Consider the following 20,024-nt stretch of genomic DNA (forward strand, 5'->3'; position numbering starts at 1 on the left):
GAGAGGAGGAGACGGAGGGAGGGAGGGAAAGCGAAAGCGAAAGCGATGTCACAGCGTGGAGAAGCGGCTCATCCCCTTTCTTCCTTTCTTCCTCCCTCCTTCCCATGCCTCCTCTCCTTCCAGGTCTTGTGGGTAGCGAGGGAGAAGGCGAGCATGTCTTTGTCCGGTACGAAGCGCCCTTTCCTAAGGTAGTGTTCGCTCTCTCTTCCTCCCTCCCTTCTTCCCTCGTCCCCCCTCCCTCCTTCCCTCCCTCCCCCCCCCCGCCCTCCTCCCTGTCTTCCTTCCTCTCCTCGTCTGGCCCCACTTCCTTCTCCCTCTGGCTTCTCTTTCCTTTCCCTCGCCCAGGATGCACCGCACGTGGGGAACACAGCGACCGTCCGCACGGGACTGGGGCACGCCGCAGACTTCAATCATAGAGCAAAGGCAGGCCACCCCTCTTTCCCTCCTTCCTTCCCGCCCTCCCTCCCGGGTTCCACTTTCCTGCCTCATATTATTCTCAAGGATCTGTTGCGCAGAGTGTTCTTCTCCTTTACCTCTCGTGCTTTGTTGCGTGGATCGTCCGACTCCTTGTCGTGGAACATCATCCACCCTATCTGACCTTGGCCCGTCTTGGGCCTTCCCTGAGCCTTCCCATTCCACTTTCCTCCTTACCCCACCTTCCCCTCCCCTCCCCTCCCCTTCCTGTCCTCCCCTTAGCTCCCTCTGCCTCGGCTGGGCTCCACTGAGCACGCCTGCCGGCGCCGGTCTTTGAATTTTCTCGTCCAAAGGCGGAAAAAAGGCCTCTTGAAATGGTGGGACGAGGAAGAGACCATCACCCACGGGCAGGTAGGGAAGGGAGGGGAAGGGGGGGAGGATAAGAACGAGGGGATAGGAGGGAGGGACGGGAGGCGTGGTGGAGTTGGGGAGCGCCCCTACTCGCAAGGGTGGCAGGGGAAAGGCCATCGGGGGGGGGGCTACTTTGACCCTTGCCCTACGGCCTGTCTGTCTGTCCTCTGATCCTCCCTTTGGTTCCCCCCCCCCCTCCGGTCATGCCCTTCAGCTCTCCCTCGCGCCCCTCCTCTCTGAGTGTGACCTTCTGGAAGTTTCTGTGCCCCTGGCCAAGGAAGGACGGAGACGGCCGATGGGCGGGTCTTTGACGGTGAGGGATGGGGAGAGAAAAGGGCAGGAAAAGAGGCATCGACGCACCCCAGCGGGGAAAAGCCCGAGGGTCAACGAAAAGAAGGTTGAGGAGAGGATAGAAAGACAGCACATGCTGTAGGGTTGCAATGAGATGACAGAACTATGTGTGCATTCCAGGGCCGTTCTCTATCTCTCTTTCCCTCCCTCTCTCCCTCACTCCAACTTCAGGTCTCTCTGCGTCTTCATCATCCCCTCAAAGAGAAGGAAACTGCGCGAGAAGAAGTCCGCACGCTAGTGGTGGGGCCATGGGCGACGGGCAGGTACGTTTTAGTAGAGAAAGGGAGAAAAGAGGGGATGGAAAGGGAGGTATAGAGGCAGGAAGGGGGGAAGGGGCCACGACGAGGTTATAAAGAAGAAAAAAGAGGGGCGGACGGCGGGAGGCGTGGCGAGGCCTAAAAAAGCGACAAAAGGGACGGAAAAATCAAGGAGACTCTCTACTCTCCCTCTGTCAACAGCCTGTCCCCCACGGCGGCGTCCAAGGAGGAGAGCCAGGGCCTGCCGGAGAAAGAGAGGAAAGGCGCGTTGGCAGCGCGCTTCGCGGAGGAACTGACAGAGTTGGAAAGGGAGGACCCCCTGAAGTGCGTGTGCATGGACTATGCCATGATTTTGGTCTTCTCTTTCCCTCTGATTCCCTCTCCCGCTCCTTGGCATTCACACACGCACCCACCTCTTCGCTCGCTCCCTTTGTAACCCCTTTCTTGTCTTCCCTCAATCCCCCTCTCTATCCTTCCTTCCTTTTCTCCTCAGTGTCTCCCTCTTGGTTAGTAACGATGTGCTTGAGCACGAGCTCTCCCTCCTCGCAGCGAGCAACCCAGAGAAGCTTCTGGAAAGCGAGCGGGTGATCAGGGAGGCAGAGCTGAACATGAAATTGAACCTTTTGGTGAGTCTACGTCGAGGGAAGCTCGGTGCTCGATCGCGTGAGAAGAAATACCGAGAAAAGGGAAGGAAGACAGTCCAACATTGAAAATAGGGATAAAGTAGAGAATGAAGGCGAGCGTCACGAAGGAGCTAGGAGCAGAGTGACTGAGGGAGAAAGTAAAGGGGGGGAAAGGGAAACAAGAAGCGTCGATTCTATTGATTGCAAAAGAGAGAGAGAGGTGGACGTCGTAGCTCGCTGAACAAGAGGGAAAAGGAAGCAAGCGAAGCGAATAAGCCATGAGAAGAAAGAAACAAGGAGATCAGGGCTGTAGGAAGTTGTGGAAGTCTCTTTCCACACGCCCACAACCCGGTCTCGTCTTCTTTGAGGGCCATGGCGGGATTTCTCTTTCCAGGACCGACTGTTCAGAGGCTCATAACACTCCTTTCCCTCCCTTCGCTTTATAGGTGCTGCGAGTGCAACAGGAGGAGATCACCATTGACCAGTACGTCAGCGCACTCGTCGAGCGAGTCAAACGAGACAAGGTATGTAGCTACCTTCGTATCTGGTGCTTTTTCCTGCCTCGCTGCTCTTGTCCTTTCCCTTTCTATTTTTCTTTCTGCATTTCCCGTCGAGGAAGCTCTCAATGTCGGGTTGGAACGGTATGATGACCAAGCCATATCTATATTCCCTATTTAACAGTCCCTGTTTCTTCGTCTTTTCCTGTTTGCTTCATCCTCTTTTTCCTACCTGTATCGCTCTAGCTGCTTGCTCTTTACTGCAGCCATCAGCAGAAGAAAGCTTTGGCGTTTCGGGTCCTGAGGCGCGTCAAGATTATGGAAGAGGAGCTTCGGGGTGTAGAAGGAGAGGCAATGTAGACCTTGTGAAAGGAGAAATCAATGCACACTGAGAGGGGATCAATTGATGTCACGCTTATGTTTTTGAGACCGTTCGTACAGCAACCCATGATGTCTTTTCGGTGTTAGAGAGGCAAACTTTCCATTAGAACTAGATTGCTAGTACGAAGACGGCTCGGGGATGAAGCCTTTCGGTTCTTCCAAGTCCTCTCAATGTTCGCCTCTATTTACGGGCTTACCGGTCCTGGATGTCTCGCCCCAAGTCCAGGATGTACTGACGTGAAAGTCCTGCCTCACTTAATCGCAATACCAAAGCAACGGCTCTTTTGCACTATCCCAGACTCCACATTCATGCACTATCCCAGACTTCACATTCATGTAAAGCTACGAGCACGATACCTATCTGCCAGTGCTCCGGACACGCTGGAATTACTATGTGTCTATAATTTGTACACGGACCTTTCACGGTGTGGGACACAACAGCAAGATAAGCAAGGGTTCTCTCATTTCCCCTCTTGATCTGATATGTCGGATCTCTAGAGCATCTACCAATGAACATCATGGAGTCGTTCAGATATCAAGCTCGAATACTTGAGGACCCTGTAGAATTGCTCAGGACCCTGTAGAATTGCCCTGGACCTAGGAAATACCATGCATTGAAAATGGTGTCAAGCAGGGATACAACTCGATCGATGAATGTTGTCACTTTCTCATAACCGCCAAATCTCCCAAAGTAGCTCAGATACGGATCTTTGCACAGGTACTCGCCATAATCTCGGAAATGCTCAATAATTTTATCGAAATTAGCAGCCTTTTGATGCACTAGATCATTTCCCTCCTCAATGAAAATGTCCAAACAGGTGGCACCTCCTTTGTCAAGTTTTTCCAGAACTACACAACCCTCTAATATCAGGATAGAGAACGATCTCGCATAGCATTGGCTGCCTATCAATGTCAAACGTCTGTAACAAGAATCCATGTTTCCTACAATAGTATTTGAAGTGTACCATCTACCGGATCTGCAACGCATGGCAGGCGTATCATATGAGAATAGTCACGCATAACGGATCCATTTGTCGTCCATCCTGTCCATTCGTGTAGTCCTATGACTCTTTTCTACCACTTCACACACTCTCTTCAATGTCCCTACTCAAAGGCATTCCCAACCTGACTTTTCATGGTTGTTTCCTTCCCCCGCCTTTCCCCTCACTCAATTTGTATTTACCATCCCTCCCAACTGTATTGTAACAGCTTCTTGCGCTGTACTGCAGCGATTCCCAGGAGAATGCCTTCGCGTTTCATGACTTTCAGACGGCTTTGGCGCTTGTTGTTTTCCGCGTGTTGAAGTATCGTAAACTCTTCACAGTAACGGAAATGTTTCTTCGACTTTTTTAAAATCCTGGTCAAGTATGCTCGCCATAGATTAAGAAGGAACTTGCCCATCATTTTCTGCGTAGTCGAATATTCTCGGCTCTAAGTATCACTATTGCTTTTCTTGGGGTACCAAAAATACTTCTCGATTCCCGAGATTTGCATCAACGGACGTTTGTCCTGCACGAAAACGTTCCGGCAAACCCGCATGCTGAAACTATGGACTTTCCAAAATTTCTTCTTGATCTTGATGCAAAAAGGAACATCGTGACGTCAGAATCATCTCCTGGAAGAGTGCTAGCGAAGCTAGATGTCGAAGGATACGAGCATACCCTGCTCCCAAATCTTTTCATGTCAACCAAGATGTCTACGGTTTACCTTCGGTCCCTGTGTATCTTATTAAGTCCATCAAGGTACCCCGATTCTGATGCAGTAGATTTTTTGGGTGTCTTCCTATCAGATTTTCTGCAGACTGGCTTCTTTGCAGTCTTGCCCCTGTCGCCAAGAATACGTCTAACACAGAGTTGTATATTCCCCGCTCTCTTGTGGCTCTGAATGCTGCTTTTGATATCTTGCCGGGGATGCGGGACGGATGTGGAGGAGAAAAAAGGGGTTATGAGATGGAGAGCGAGGTGGATGAGGCGGAAGAGGACATGGACTTCATGGCGGCGGCAGCAGCGGCCCTGGAGAAGAAGGACAATCAGGTCCTCCACGACCCTATAGTAAAATTGTGGGGCTGGTGAGAGCACTGAAGTAGACGATAAGAAGGGATGGGTTGGCGATGGAGGGCTTGCAGGCGAGGTGGGATGGAATTTTGCATGGGATTTACTTTGGGCAACCTGAGAAGCCTTCAATTATTGGACGGTGTGGGATGTGGATATGCATGGGGACAATATAGGCCGTCCTAGTACATCAGTTCTTTTCTTGTCATAAATCATTTGTCTGTAATAGTGCCTGAAACTTTGATTCCATTTATGGCGAGAGGTAATGTTTTCCTTTCTTGCAAAAAATCAAATTCTTCTTGAGATGAAATTGGTCTACTGGCCGTTTCACCCTCCTACAAACGCCAAAGGCTTCGCTTGGCGTTGATAAGTCAGTGGTCGGAATTATAAAGGCAAAGATCCGCGCGGTGGCATTCCCTCGTGACTTGTTTACTTTTGCCCAGGAGCACAGGCGTGAAGACGCCGGGCTCGGCAACGAGGCATGTACATTAGACCAAGAGGGGGCCCTCTCCCCAAACACTATCTAGGATATACTCCTACCAGACGAGATAGTCGAGTCTGAGAAGCCTCCTCACCGGATCCGGGGAGGGAACCCTCTGAAAGCATGCCATGCGCACGACTCCCCGGGTCACCCACCGCCATTGTCTTCTTTTCAAGTTGCGCCTAGGGCATGCCTCGGAACTCTGTTCACCACATAGACTGGCACCATTTGTCGTCCATGCTGTCTATTCGTATCTGTCCTATAACTCTATCATGCTTGACTTAGTAGGGGTGACCCCGACTAAATACGTGACATGGTATCAGAAAATGCATTTTTGACACTTTAACATACGTTTTTGCCCGTAGTCCCCCCCCAAACCCTCTCAGTTTGGACAGGCCCGCACCTGCGGGGCAGATGCACAGCAAAACGGATGCACATTTCGTTATGGTTACAAGAGCTTCCTATTATATGACGCCCTTCTTTTTGCAATAGCCGAGGATCCTTTTTCCCAGTGTAATGTTCTAGGTAGTATTCGCACGTACGAGTCTGGGTTGCTACTCGTTTTGCACCATTCCTGATCGGGATCAAGATTTGATCTAGCATCATGGGCTTCTTTTGCAAGAACCGCCGTAAATGAGATCTGATCTCTATCGCAGCCTCCGAAATACTCCTTTGACCATGCACAGCGAAATTTGCGACCTGCTTCACTTTTGAAATTATGAACCATGAGTGCTCCATCGATCAAGTTCACCATTGAAATATTTCGACTTTTTTGAAGCTGAAGATAACCATCCACCTGGTAGTCCATAGTTCTCAGCGTGTAGGTGGCAGTCGGTCGACCTTTCTTATACGCTATAATGGCTCTTTGTTCGTTAAAAGGGTCATTTCTAGCTGGGTGCCGTACTGCTACAAGGCTTGCAGTACGGTTTTCGCTGTCGCTCAGCATTCCAACAAGATGAGTATAATCTGCTTGAAGTGTCAACTTCGTATCAATATATAGGGCATGCTTTACAGATGATGATTAAAAGCGGGCGGGGGTTAGCTTCACGACACGTGATAGCCGTCGATTATCCCAGTAATGGAAACTGTCTCCGCTCCACATAATTATCTTCCATTTATCGCGGGACGCTGACATCGGGATCTCAATATTGGTGAAGGCAATTGCGCAGCATCGCTCGTCATTGCAGGCAAGCTCTGCAGAAGGGTCCTGTAGACCTGATCTAGTCGATCCGAAAAATGCAGTGTAAATAACAGTTTCACAACCGTGTGTCGCTTCCACGGATTCAGACACCATATCATCGAATGGCGATGTTATGCAATGGCTCTTCTCAGAGCACTCGCTAGCGCACAATGCACGTTCACCTGTATACAGAAAGTACCATTCGACAAATCTTTTGATCCCTTCATCCATGCTTACTTGAGGAGCATAAGAGAGGAGCTCTTTCGCCTTGCTCGTTGAAGCATAGGTCGTGTGTAAATCAACTGCAGAATCCTCAAAGCTTAGCCGTGCCGTCTGACCAACCTCCTTCTCAATGGTTTTTACCAGATCCAGAACCTGCTCTGGCTTACTTTTCCCCAAGTTGATAATTTCTGAGGAACTTGGAAGGTACCTTAAGGAGGCATATATTCCTGAAACTATGTCGTCAATGTACGTAAAATCTCGAGCCATGTCTCCTTGGTTGTAAACTGTAATATTCTCTCCTTTGGAAATGCTAGCAGTAAACTTGTAGGGTGCCATATCAGGTCTCCCCCAAGGTCCATACACAGTAAAGAATCTGAGCCCGACAGATGGAATGCCGAAGACCTTGAAATACACAAGAGCTAAGAGCTCGTTCGCTCGCTTGGAGAAGCCGTAAACACTAGAGGGGTTGTCCACCTGATCTGTCTCTTTGAAAGGTATTTCCACATTCCCGCCATAGACACTTGAAGAGGACGCGTAGACAAAGCGAGGAACCACACTATCGTTCGAGCTTCCTTTTAATCGACTAAGCTCTTCTAGGAGCGTTACAAAACATTGAATGTTGTTTCTGACATAGCTCAAGGGCTGCTCTAATGAATACCGTACCCCTGCTTGCGCAGCTAGATGAAGTACATGAGTTACATGGTGACCTTCAAAAATACTCCGCAAGAAGGGAGCGTCACAAACGTCGCCATCTAAGACCTGGACCGTGTTCCAGTGACTCAGCAAGTCTGCTCTCTTGTATTTAAGTGCGACATCATAGTAATCATTGAAGTTATCTATCCCCACAACCTTTGCTTTGGTGTGCTCAGCAAGGAACTTTGCCACGGAGAATCCAATAAATCCTGCAACGCCTGTGATGAGTACCGTCGAGTTCTCGTTTACAAGCGGGGTTGCCGGTTGGTTGAATGTCCATTGATGCGAGTCTGGGAAAGCGCGGAGCTGATTTTGCATCACAAGGAAAGCAATCATGGTACTCAGAGCCAAGACTATGTGCTTCAATAGGGTCGAGGCCATCTTGACCGAATGTTTCGAAAGCAAGTACTGCATCCTGTTCGGGTTAGCAACGGCGTATAACGAACAGGATGTAAGAAAGTCGTTTACCAGATGGAGCCCGATCGAAAAAAGAAAAATGTTTCATTAAGTTTTCAGAGATCCTGCATGTCGGTCCAGAGCAGGAGTCCTCTGCAAATAGATTCGGGTCCGAGCAAAAATATCGCCGGTGTCTGCGGCCGGACCCAACGAGAGCAAAGCCGTTCCCCCTACTCGGAGTCACAAATGAGGGTCACCAATCATAGGTGAGATTCCATTCATGAATGACGCTTGAGCTAGTAGAGTTGGGCCGTCAGAGTATGTGCACCCTTTTTGACTGAAATAAATCGAGTTGGAGCCTGAAAACGCGGCAGAAGAGAGAAAAAAGGAAAAGAAGAGGGGAAAAGAAAGGGGAGAGAAGGAGGAAGATTGGGGCCGTGAGCTCTCGATCGCTCGTTGCCCGCCCTAGCCCGCTTGCTTAGCAGTTTATTAAAAAGTGCCCATATAAGCACAAAACTATGCAATTCATTGAAAATCACGAGTCTATATCGATTCCTTATCCACGCACCAGTGTTCAGGCGGCCATGAGTTTGGATTCGGATCAGGACGACGAGTCGGTCGTAGTCTTCGCCCTGATGCGGCGGCGGCGGAGGAAGAGGACGACTTCGAAATGGACGAGGCCGCCGCAGAACGGCAGCAACAGGTGCAGCAGCAGGAACCCATGCCTGAAGGCTTGGAGCTGAGCTGGATGCAGCATTCCAAGTGTGGGAAATGGTTCGACCCGGACGCTTATGAGGAAGTGCAGGGCGGGCGGAAGGGCCAGAAGCCGTCCCCCGTGTGGTACTTCTCCGTGAAGGAGAAGGCGACGGGCCGACCCTTCTGCCTCATTGACCGCGCCTTCCATGCCAGCAGCTTGCTCTCATACAACGTACTGGTCCATATGCGAAAGAAAATGGAGCTCACAGTCATTTTCGGGGACGGCAGCGCGACGAAGTTCGAGCACATGGGAAGGACCGGGAACTCCATGACCTGGAGCAACGAGATGCAAGCTAAGACCGTCCGCATGTATGCCGCTGCCATCGCTGTCCATCAACGGTGTGTTGTGTGTGTAACTATGTGGAGGGGGTGGGTTGTACCAGTCTAACAACAACCGATCTCAACAACTCACACGCATCCACACATGTCACCATACAGGCCCCTTGAGGTTACAAGGGACCGTCTCTTCAAGATGCTGTTTGACGAGATTTCCTGGTGACAGCTCATCACCACTGCCACAGTCACGTTGGGTAAGGAGATACATAACCTTGGCCAGAACATCAGAAAGCAAGAGAAGAAAAAGATTGACAACGCCCAACTGGGGACACGGAGCCTGAGCGCCGACGGCTGGACGGCTGGGTGGTTGGGTTGGTTTTCGTAAAGTGGGGAATAATACCGCTCAGCATGACAAGCTGTAGATCTTTGACATCTTCACCCTCTCTTCTACGACCCACCAGGAATCAGACGCAGCGGATGGGGATGATCCTCCGCTTTATAGAAAAAGACACGTTGGAGCGGCGGAGAGTTGTAATCGCCTGCAAGTTCTGGGACCAGGCCCACGATGCGGAGGGGACAGCTGCGATGATGAAACAGGTTCTGGCGGACTGGGGTATCGAGGTGACGCAGATGGACATGGAGTGCACGGACAACGCCTCCGTCATGATCTCCTACATCGCCAACCACTTCAAGGGGTGGGAACGCCTCGCCTGCAACCCCCACACGCTGCAGCTGTCGTTGACTGACGTGCTGGTGGGCTCCTACAAGGAGGAGTACGTGCTGGTGGAGGGCGGTGCCCGGACCGAGACAACCAAGCGCAAGGTCTGGGCGAGAAAAGGGCCTGAGGTGGCACTGGTCTTCCGCCGCGTCCGCGATGGTGGTAAATTACCATACCAATAGACCCACAAGCAAGCTGTTCCTGCACTACTATAATGAGGCGGTGGCGGCCGGAGACGTGGACGGCGAACGTGCCCTGCAATTTATAAAGCCCGGAGAGACGCGCTGGACTGGGCTGTATCTGATGGGACAGCGCGTGCACGATCAGCGGGCGTACCTGTTACTCTTTGAAGACGGGCACCCCGGCGTCGACGGCTGCTGTCTGACGTCGCAGGAGCATCAGCTGCTGGGACAGGTGCTGGCGGTGATGGAGCGCTTCAAATCTGCTATGGACGTCTTCCAGACCACGGACTCGGTCGTCATCTCCCAGGTGTACCCCATCCTTCTCAGCATATATGGAGAACCAACGAAGAATGGGGCGGTACTCGTCATCCCCGGGGCCAAGGAGGACATTACGGCATCAGAACTTCTCCCGCCGCTGAAGGAGCTGCGGAAGGGCCTCATCATCAGCCTCCTCCACACGCGGTGTTTCGGCATGAACAAGGGTGAGTTCGCGAAGAACTTCACCATCTACGGTTCCGCCGCCTACTTGGACCCGCAGAACATTGCAGTGCAGCTTCTCTTCCGTTTCAAGTTGGAAACCGGGAGCTCTGTAATGGACTACTTGCACCAGGCGGTGAATTACCTGGTGAGGCAGGGTATGGAGGACATCATCACCTTCCTGGAGCGGGAGGCCGCCAGGAACCCCTCGGCCCCACGGACGACGCGGGCCTTCAACCACTATGGCAAGGAGAGTGCGACGGTGGCACCGCATCACCAGCACGCGAAGGAGAAGCAGCACGAAGACGGGGAAGATAAGGAGAACGACCAGAAGGATGATGGCGGGGATGGGGGGTCACCTCCCGCGAAGCGTGCCAAGAACTGGTGGGAGCCATTCCAGGCGCAGCTTCTTTCTGATTGCGGGACCCTGGAGGGCGGTGGAGGTGGGCTTGCGGGCGTTGCCTGGCCCAACAAGTGCATCACTGAGAGAGTGGCGACGCTACTCTTCAAGTAGGACTTGGTGTCGTATGGCAACCTGTGGAGGCAGCAGTGGATAGCCGTGCACGAGCTGCCTGTGCAGCTGCAGGCGTGCCCTCTCGTGTCGTTTTGGGGGCAGGTAAAAAACGGAGAGAGCATGCCTGTCCTGTGCTTCCTCGTCCACGTGACCCTGTTCGTGCCCCCCTCCTCCGACACCGAGCGCCTCTTTTCGGATAGCGGCTTCACATTTAGTGACCGCCGCCAGTGTCTTGATGCGCAGCGAATGGAGGACCTTATGATTTTGAAGGGGAACTGGGACGACTGTTACCTCGAGTTTACCGAGGAGGAGGAGTGATGAAAAGGAGTAATAGATTGATTCATAACCGTGACATTGGAAAGGGGGTGGAAAAAGCGCACGCGGCGAAGAAGCACCGGAAAAAGTTGCCTCAGACGAAGCTTTACGATTAAGTAGATTTATCAGACCGAAGGGCAGCCTTGACGGAAAGTAATAAAACGTAACATTTTTCGAAAGGAATCGAAGCCAACAATGATGGATTGAAGGACTTTATTTACTTTGCTTATCCATGAGTTTATATTGCCAAGTTGCTGGATCAAAGAAAATGCGTTTTCACATACCCTAAAATGCATTTTTGCCTGAGGCTCCGTCCCAAACCCCGCGAACCGGGTTCGACAAGGGGAAGAGGCCCCAGAGCCCTTGCTTCCAACCCCGCCAGACCTGCAACGCGCGTGTGGTCGTACACCGCAGGGCTCCGACAGGCAAGCTCCAGTGGCGCGGGTGCATTCTCATGCATGAGTCATGACTGACAACTGATTCATAGGCCGCCATTCATGAATTTCCAAATTTTAGTAGGGGTTACGACTCTGCATCGGCCCCTTTTCCACCATATCGTCATCATCATCGGTCCCTTTTCCATGAGGGCTTGACTTCCCCGCTATTCTTTCTCTAACCCGCCACTACCATATTCTAGAGATTTAAGCGTGCTAGCATCGACCAGTGCCTTTGGGAGAATATTAATTGTGGTAGAAGTCGAGGAGGATATTGGTCGATCCGCTGCTATGATATTGGTTTATTAGCATTCTCCTTCTCTAAAGACCTGTTGGCACTGTAGAGATCCCCAACTCATGGGACGGCAACCCACCACTTAAACTATCAACAACTCAGGAAATAGTGACATACCGTTGCACTCCCTCCATTTCATGGAAAAAGCTCACGAGCCTAAACGCACCTTTCGGCTCTTTTTCCTTTAAGCATCTGCAGCGTATTTGTATTCGGCCATTTATTCGAAAGACATTCAAAACGCATCGTATGATCCCCCCCAAACCAGAGCTTCCCGGATATTTCGACATCCCATATGGCAAAAACAGCAGGAACAACTGTAAATGGGAAGCTGACGGTTCATTTTGAAAGAATTTGTGGACATAAAGGTTATTCTTACGACGCATTTCAAGCCTATAAAAGGTATCAATATTCAGGGGCTATAATGAAGGACTCATTCGCAGAGATGAGAAAAGGTTTCAGCCGCCAACAAGTACCTCATGATATTATGGATGAGATGGGGTACGAGAACTGTGACTGGATTAGCCAAGAAGCACCTGCGAACTTTTGGAATAAGTTCACATCCTGGCCACTTCTACTTGAGCTTCATCTCCCATGCAGAGAACCTGTCGATCACCTCATGTCTCTTTGTAATCATGCACATACTTCTTTTGATTGCAAACAAGGCAAGTGCGTAGGTGCGTTGGTGGATGGATGAATCGCTTTTCTATGCAATTAACAAATTCCAAAAACGTGGAATTGAAATGCTATAAGTTTAATAAGACTTTTCCGGGTTACATTATGTACATGGTAAAGAGATTAGAACGGGAAAAAATTGAAAGGGAGTGTATATTTGTCCCTACAAACAAAGAGTCAGGAGTGTATTTGGGATGATCACCAGGTACAAGAAGCGGTGCGGGCGTACCTCGTAGCCAACTACGACTACTACAATTTTTGTGGCACGTCCATAGGATCAGCAAAAGAGTTGCGATTTGGCGAATAAATGGAATACTCAACACATTCTGAGTAAATTATATGCTCGTCACTATCTTGCTATCGGTGAGAGGGTGCAAAGAGAAAGGAGTGATGATGTTCACCTCTTCGGATGGTATGCAACGAAGAGCAATCCTCTTACGCTTCGGTTTTTCGGCCCAAAAATCCGTCAAGGGCAGTAAAGAGAAAAGTCTATGGATGTAGTGTGCTGTGTTTGGATAGTGATATGGGGTCTCAAGAGGTCCTCAAAGCCTCCAATGGATGAGATATGGAAACGTACAATAAATGATTGTGGAGGCAGAGGATTTTTTCCTAAATCAGGATAAGGAGGAAAAGGAGGAGAAGGGTGAGGAGGAGGGGAAGAGGAAGGGGGGAAGGAGAAGTGTTTCTCGTCGTAAGGCTTGTCTGGCTTGTGTGGTACAGACAGTGGAGATTACACAATAGAACTCATTCTGTTCGTGTACTAAAACTAAAACTGAAAACTTTAGGCAAGGTGTATGTGGGGAGATGACACATTTGCGGCAGTATCTCGTACAGGCACCCCTCGACCGGACGACTCGATGACAAGTGGCAATACAACTAATTTGATAAGCCAAGCCATGCCTCCATTACTTCAGCGTGGAATGACGTCGCTTATGGCGGGAACAAGTTTGTTGCATGTGGCACAGGGAATGCAAGATTCATGAGCTTTCGGAGTTTGAGAACATTTGTACTGCAATCTTCTTTCATGTAGTTATGTCAATAATGAGGGGAACATCTTGAGCCTCGATAAATGCCTTCACAAGTGCGCAAAGGTGTTCTCAGAGAAGGATGAGGCTTGCTTATCTCTACTCCCCTGCATTTCACAGCCCCAACTTCGCGCTAGGCGAAGGTCCCTTTTCCATCATGCCATCACCGTCATCGATCCCTTTCCCTCCACATCGTCATCGTCATCGATCACTTTTCCATCATATCGTCATCGTCATCGGTCCCTTATCCACTATACCGTCATCGTCATACAAAAGCCGTGCGACATACGTCCTTATCATTTTTTAAAGCAGCAACAGCAAACAAACTATCGTCGGTCTATGAATAAGGACACCATTTGTTACATCTTATTTCTTTTTAACGATTTCTATCTATCTACAATGGCTCTTCCATTTTCTTCACCTGCGCTCAATCCACTACAGACAGTCCCACGGATAGCTCCACACACTATCTCGGCCGCCTTCTAAAACGACATTGACATCATCAACTGCACACGCTAGACATAGATATACCAAAAGTGCACTTTATCCTTACTTTCTTTGCTTTACGATGTCTCCACTTGCACTTTTGATTTCACTTTAATCTTTCAAGTGTGATCCTGATGCTGCCAACTTCCCGGAAGGGATCTTTTGGGAGGAATTTGTACGGTGAACAATCGTGGTATTAATGGTGAAATGTCGAAATGTATATTTCATGTGGTCGATGCGCAAGACTGCTTCCTTAATCACATCCAGGAAATTGTCGAACTTGACAGCAAGCTCTTTAGATCACTCACTTCGCGTGGGCAAGTTTGAGCTCGAATTTGCATTGCCGAGTTCGAACGCTTTCATCGAATGGCTATTTACAAACGTGAGTGACCGGATTAAGAGGAAATGAGAGGAAAGATTCCATCGAGGTGCCTTGCAAGAGCAAGAGCAATGGGACGATGGTATTATTGAAGCTTTGCTTGGATATGGTGGTGGGGAATTCAGGATCGGCGAGTCGCCGGAAGGTCAGGTCTAGGATCAGGGGTGGAAAAAGTGATCATGTAGAAAATTTTCAAAATAGCGTCAGCACCCCAGATTATTGGAGCCAATAATATATTTCGATCAAGGAAGTATATCCGAGAAAATCCTAGGAAAACCGCAGTTTTAACGCCGAGATGAAGAATTACCTTCTTAGAGATGACGATAAAGTTCTTGTTTAGTTCGGGTGCTGCAATAACAAATGTAGAAAGGGTGGACGAGCCGAGCCTCTATTGCTGTACCCACATCATTACAAGATCTAATCACTAAGGCATATCATGATAGCTCTCTTGCCGGGCATCTGGGAAATGCCAAAGCGTATCTAAGGATCAGGGAAAAACATTTCTTGGCCGGGCAATCAGAGGATATACACAAATTCTGCAAATCCTGCCTAATATGCCAAGCGCGCAAAAATCCTACTCCACTAAGGAGCCATGAGCTGGGACAGTGCCCGACAGTAGGGATTCCTTTCAACAGCTATCACTGGAATACCTTTGAGTCGCTCCTTCCGAACGTGGTTTCTATAGTTTGTTGACGGGTTCTCTCACGCATTGTATAGAGGCCGCCGCCACGAAAGGCCAAATAATTGCCTCAGTAGCTGAAATAACTTACGATCTAAGGATCTGTAGACATGGATGTCCCCAAGAAATAGTCGGATGACGGGTCGCATTTTAAGGACTGGGCTAGTAAATTGGCTCCTTAATGAAGATCCTCAAAAGTTCGACGACTTCATATAATCCGCAAGCGAATGGGTAGATGGAAGGAGCAAATCAGACACTCCTGACATGCTCTCTATGTTTAGCGAAGAGCGAGGACAAGACTGAGGTACGTACGTTCCCTCTCTCGTTTTCGCATGTTGTACGAACGTAAACCCGGCAACAGGGAATCTCCCTTTTGTTAGCTATATAGCAGAGATCCCCAATTACCACAGATATTTTAGGACATGCCAAGAAACTTTTTCGAGAATTTATCAGAGTACAGACGTCCACTCGTCCACCGATTGAAAGCAGCTCACAAACTCGCGGCACGAAATGCCCACATTCAGCGTGAAAAGAGCCGGCTATAGAGAAGAGAACGATGCATCAGATAGGTCAAAAGGTTTGACTAAACTACCTCTATGACAAGAAGGGGGTATAGTATAAATTAATAAGACTTGGACGGGACCTTCCAGGAAAGAAAAGAAATTGGGCGACTATGCAGATCAAACAAAGTGGGCAGATGGAACACCTAGAAAGACGGTTATGGTCCACGTGAAGAAGAAACTTAAGCCGTATAAGTCTCGTGACTTAATATCTTCACCATTACCTCAACCCAAGGAGTTCCGACGAGATCTAGCAGAACCGACCGTTGAGATAATCTCGCCTCCCCAAGGGGACGATAGCGTTCGACGGAGGAAGATGCATTCACCGGACCGAACGACCACATTCTCTCATCAGTGATTAGTTGGTAGACGTTTCAATTCAGAATAAGCTCTATGTGATAGTTGCCGTAAATTATAATGAGGAATTCATGGCTAAAGTGGTCAGATGTCGTCCTTACCGTTGTAATGCCTCCCAGAACACTTCTATACAACATTGGACAAGAAGAAGACTCCTCCTTATACTAGATTTGAGTGATGTAGAATAATTGGTTTACATGGGGTTGAACTAGTAATAGGGAAAGGGAGAACGAAAGGATAGGGACTTTTATATCCATTCCTATAAAACATTTTTAAATGCTGATTCCGTGTTGTAAGCCGAGGGCGGCTTAATATCTGCGAGGGGGGGCTGTTAAAAATGTCGTCTGCGATAGAAGAGAGAGAGTGGCGTGTCTTGAAGGACGTAGAGAGATAGGATACTATGAGTGGTATTACGATCACACTTATGAAGAAAAGTTAGTCATTTTTTTTCGAAAGAAAAGCAGGAAAAGAAAATCTGAAGAAAAGCACATTTTGACTTCAGGAAAAAAGAATTTGTTTTATGGCTTTTCTTGGAAGAAAGGAAAAGTGCTTTTCTTCATGAAGAAAAGCTTCACTAAACGGTATTTTTGTGCACGGGAGAGCGATCTTCTGTGGAATGAAATATGCTGATAATGATCATCGCATATCCTCACCATTTGACGATGTTTCTAATGAATTGATTAAGGCAATACTTGACTGCGAAACTGTCGTTCACTTTGTCTCCTTTGGGTCGCACTATGGAGTAAATGAGCCTCCGCCTGCTATATCATGCAATAACGATTCATGCTGTCTATTGCATTCATGACAACGTTCAGCATCACAGCCAAATTGAACAATACATGGAAGGAAATACTTCTAACAGCCGATAAATTCCTATTGTGGGACTCTCGTCGAATGTCCTGAATGATAAAATTGACGCCATCCAATATTTTTGCTCCGTCCATCACATATGCTATCTATGTTGTTAAAGCTGGGGCAAATCTCGCAACAGAAGAGGAGTAGTGCGAAATTCGTGGGAATCCGCCAAGCGATGTCGGAATTCTATCAAATACACTACAATGAAAAAAGAATTCGAATACTAATGCGGAGATAAGGCAATCATATATATAAGTATGATAAGGACATTACATAGAAAATGTAAAACGCTAGCGGTAGTACCCTGTTCGGTAGAAGGTTCCCATGAAGGAATGCACAAAGAGAGGACTGGAGGAATAGGGGAAGGAAGGAGCGGAACTAGGATGAGGTTGCATGGCAGGAAACAGGGGGCACTGACGGTAAACAAGAATAGAAACAAAAAAGATACTTTTAAACTTCTTCTGTAAATAAGTTAATCCCAAGGGCTTCATCCAAGGATAAGGGCCAGGGCCTGCACGAAGGAGAGAGGGAGGGCACCTAAGCAGGGTGATTTGCTGAGAAAGTGACAAATCTGGAAAAGAAAGACCCCTAGGTGCGAGTGGATATATGCAGAATGCCTATCATCCTTCTTCCCTCAGTCCTTCTTCCACTGAACTCGTCGCCTGTAAAAATGGGACCATTGCACTGAATGCGTGGAAGGATCTTGTGCATCAGCCGAATGTGGCACTCTATTTTCAGGGAGCCCAAGGGTGTAAAGCCGAGTCACAAATAGAATGACAGTGCCTCACAGTTGGCGACTTGTGAATTTATACTCAAGATACGCACCCGTGGTGCTTCAACCCAGCCTTTTGATGCGAATAAACAAACGAATATGCCACCGGTAACCCAATACCCAATCAGTTCTTCAGTACGACCACTATTCTCCCTGAGAATGTATACCAATGATTCACCCAAGAATCTCGTACTAAAATAACCAATACGACAGACAACCAAAGATGACCAAAGACACTGGTCGACGCCAGTCCTGTTGTCGTACAATAATATAACATACAAATGATTAGGTGGACGCAAACCATGACATGATACAGTAGCGATCAGCACATCGCGATACAGACTGTTGGATCCATAAAGGATATAGGTGCAACACTGTAAGACGGCTCGCTTAACCTCCTATCGCTGATCTCATGCTCCCTTAGCATCATCATGTCATCCTTATATTCGCGTCACTCCCACTCGTACTCCTTATCATTATGTGTGATCCAAAGCAGTTAATCCTATAACTCGCATACTTAAGATAAGAACCATATCTCTCATCTCTAATATATCTACGCTGATTCCATAGCTGCCTCCAGATCCCAATTAAGACTTATAACCCATCATTCGATCACGTATCATTGTTAATCGAATACTTGATAATGGTTTAGTTAAAATATCCGCAAGTTGATGCTGAGTAGGAATGTATACCAGTTCCACTTCCTTACTCTCAACTTTCTCACGCACAAAATGATATCGAACATCGATATGTTTCGTCCTCTTATGTGTAATCGGATTATTGCTCATTGCGATACAAGCTTGATTATCCTCCATAATCACGGTAGGTTCATCTTGCTTGAATCCAAGGTCCATAAGTAGTTGACGAATATAAACTGCACTTTGTGTCGCTGAACAAGCAGATATCAACTCCGATTCAGCCGACGATAGAGCCACCACATCTTGTTGCTTGGCTTTCCAATCAATCGTGTTGATATCATCTCCATGACTCAACGTAAAAGTATAACCAGACGTCGAACGTCTATTATCCTTATCACCAGCATAATCTGCGTCCGCGAATCCTACCAGGGTAAACGATCCCGTAGAATTATCTGTGTATTTGAGTCCAACCTCACTAGTACCCTTCAGGTACCTCAATACACGCTTTGCAGCAATCCAATGTTCTTCATTTGATCCTTGCAAGTGTTTTCCCAACGACTGCACCGCAAATGCGATGTCTGGACGCGTGATCAGTGCTGCATATAATAAGCTACCCACAAGCTTCATGTATTCACTATCTGGCTTCATTTCCTTGTCATTCGTTTTCGTCAGTGTTCCTTCCATCGGTGTTAATACTGGTTTACAATCAGCCATCCCAAACTTATTGAGTACCATATCAATATAAGCCGTTTGAGAGATTTCCATAATTGTCTTCTCCCTATCACGTTTGATTGCCATACCATACGGGTGACACATGCTTACCGATGAGAAAAGTAGATAACATGTATATGTTAGACTACTATGATAAAAAATGTGAGGAGGCTAATGTAGTTAGCTCACCCGAATTATGGCACAAAAGGTTCGGACACATTAATTATGAGTACCTGAGACAAATGGGTGAAATTAATGATACCGGAGTGCCAAAGGGAATTAAGAAACCCGGCGTCTGTGGAACGTGTGAGCGTGCGAAACAAACTAAAAGGAGTTTCGGGACCAAATCTAGGGAAAGGGCAAAGGAGCCTCTCGAACTAGTCCATACAGATGTACTTGGACCAGTTGAAGTAGAATCACTTGGAGGCGCAAGATACGCGATAGGATTTACGGACGATTACACCCGATGGAGGGTAGTGTATCCGATGAAACATAAGTCGGACTCACTTGATTGTCTGAAGCGATATATGCAGGATATGAATATATCATTTCGTGATCACAAAGTGAATACTTTGCGCGGATTAAGATCGGACAATGGAGGTGAATACACTGGCGTAGACTTTAAGAACTTCTGCAAGAATCATGGTATTAGACAAGATTTTGGTATACCATATGGACCGCAGGATAATGGTGTTGCTGAAAAGTCATGGCATGTATTATCAAACATGGCTCGAAGTCTTCGCATACAGGCTGGATTGGGAAAGGGTTTCTGGGCTGAAGCCCTCAATACTGCTGCATATATTTGGAACAGATCGAGGAATTCCGCATTGGGGCCAGATGAAACGCCCTACTATAAAATGTTCGGGAAGCATGCTAGTGTAAAGCATTTTAGAATTTTTGGATGCAAGGCATTCGTCCATGATACATCTACTGGAAGAGGAAAATTCGATGACCGTGCCTTGGAGG

The 20,024-nt window shown here is 48.2% G+C and overlaps 3 protein-coding genes across 3 annotated transcripts; 1 reads left to right on the top strand and 2 right to left on the bottom strand.

Moving 5' to 3' along the window:
* Nucleotides 1-6,772: 6,772 nt before the first annotated feature.
* On the bottom strand, nt 6,773-7,166 carry NGA_2101710 (nad-dependent epimerase dehydratase; the record flags this gene model as incomplete). Its single annotated transcript, XM_005854272.1, has 1 exon — nt 6,773-7,166. A coding segment is annotated over one exon (394 nt), but the record flags the coding sequence as incomplete, so codon positions are not given.
* An 11,273-nt stretch (nt 7,167-18,439) lies between these two features.
* NGA_2101030 (gag-pol polyprotein) lies at nt 18,440-18,743 on the bottom strand (the record flags this gene model as incomplete). Its single annotated transcript, XM_005854271.1, has 1 exon — nt 18,440-18,743. A coding segment is annotated over one exon (304 nt), but the record flags the coding sequence as incomplete, so codon positions are not given.
* A 501-nt stretch (nt 18,744-19,244) lies between these two features.
* Nucleotides 19,245-19,923, top strand: NGA_2083020 (retrovirus-related pol polyprotein from transposon tnt 1-94; the record flags this gene model as incomplete). Its single annotated transcript, XM_005854270.1, has 1 exon — nt 19,245-19,923. A coding segment is annotated over one exon (679 nt), but the record flags the coding sequence as incomplete, so codon positions are not given.
* Nucleotides 19,924-20,024: the final 101 nt, after the last annotated feature.

Source organism: Nannochloropsis gaditana (assembly GCF_000240725.1).
Source record: "Nannochloropsis gaditana CCMP526 unplaced genomic scaffold scaffold560, whole genome shotgun sequence".
In the NCBI taxonomy this organism is placed as follows: domain Eukaryota; class Eustigmatophyceae; order Eustigmatales; family Monodopsidaceae; genus Microchloropsis; species Microchloropsis gaditana.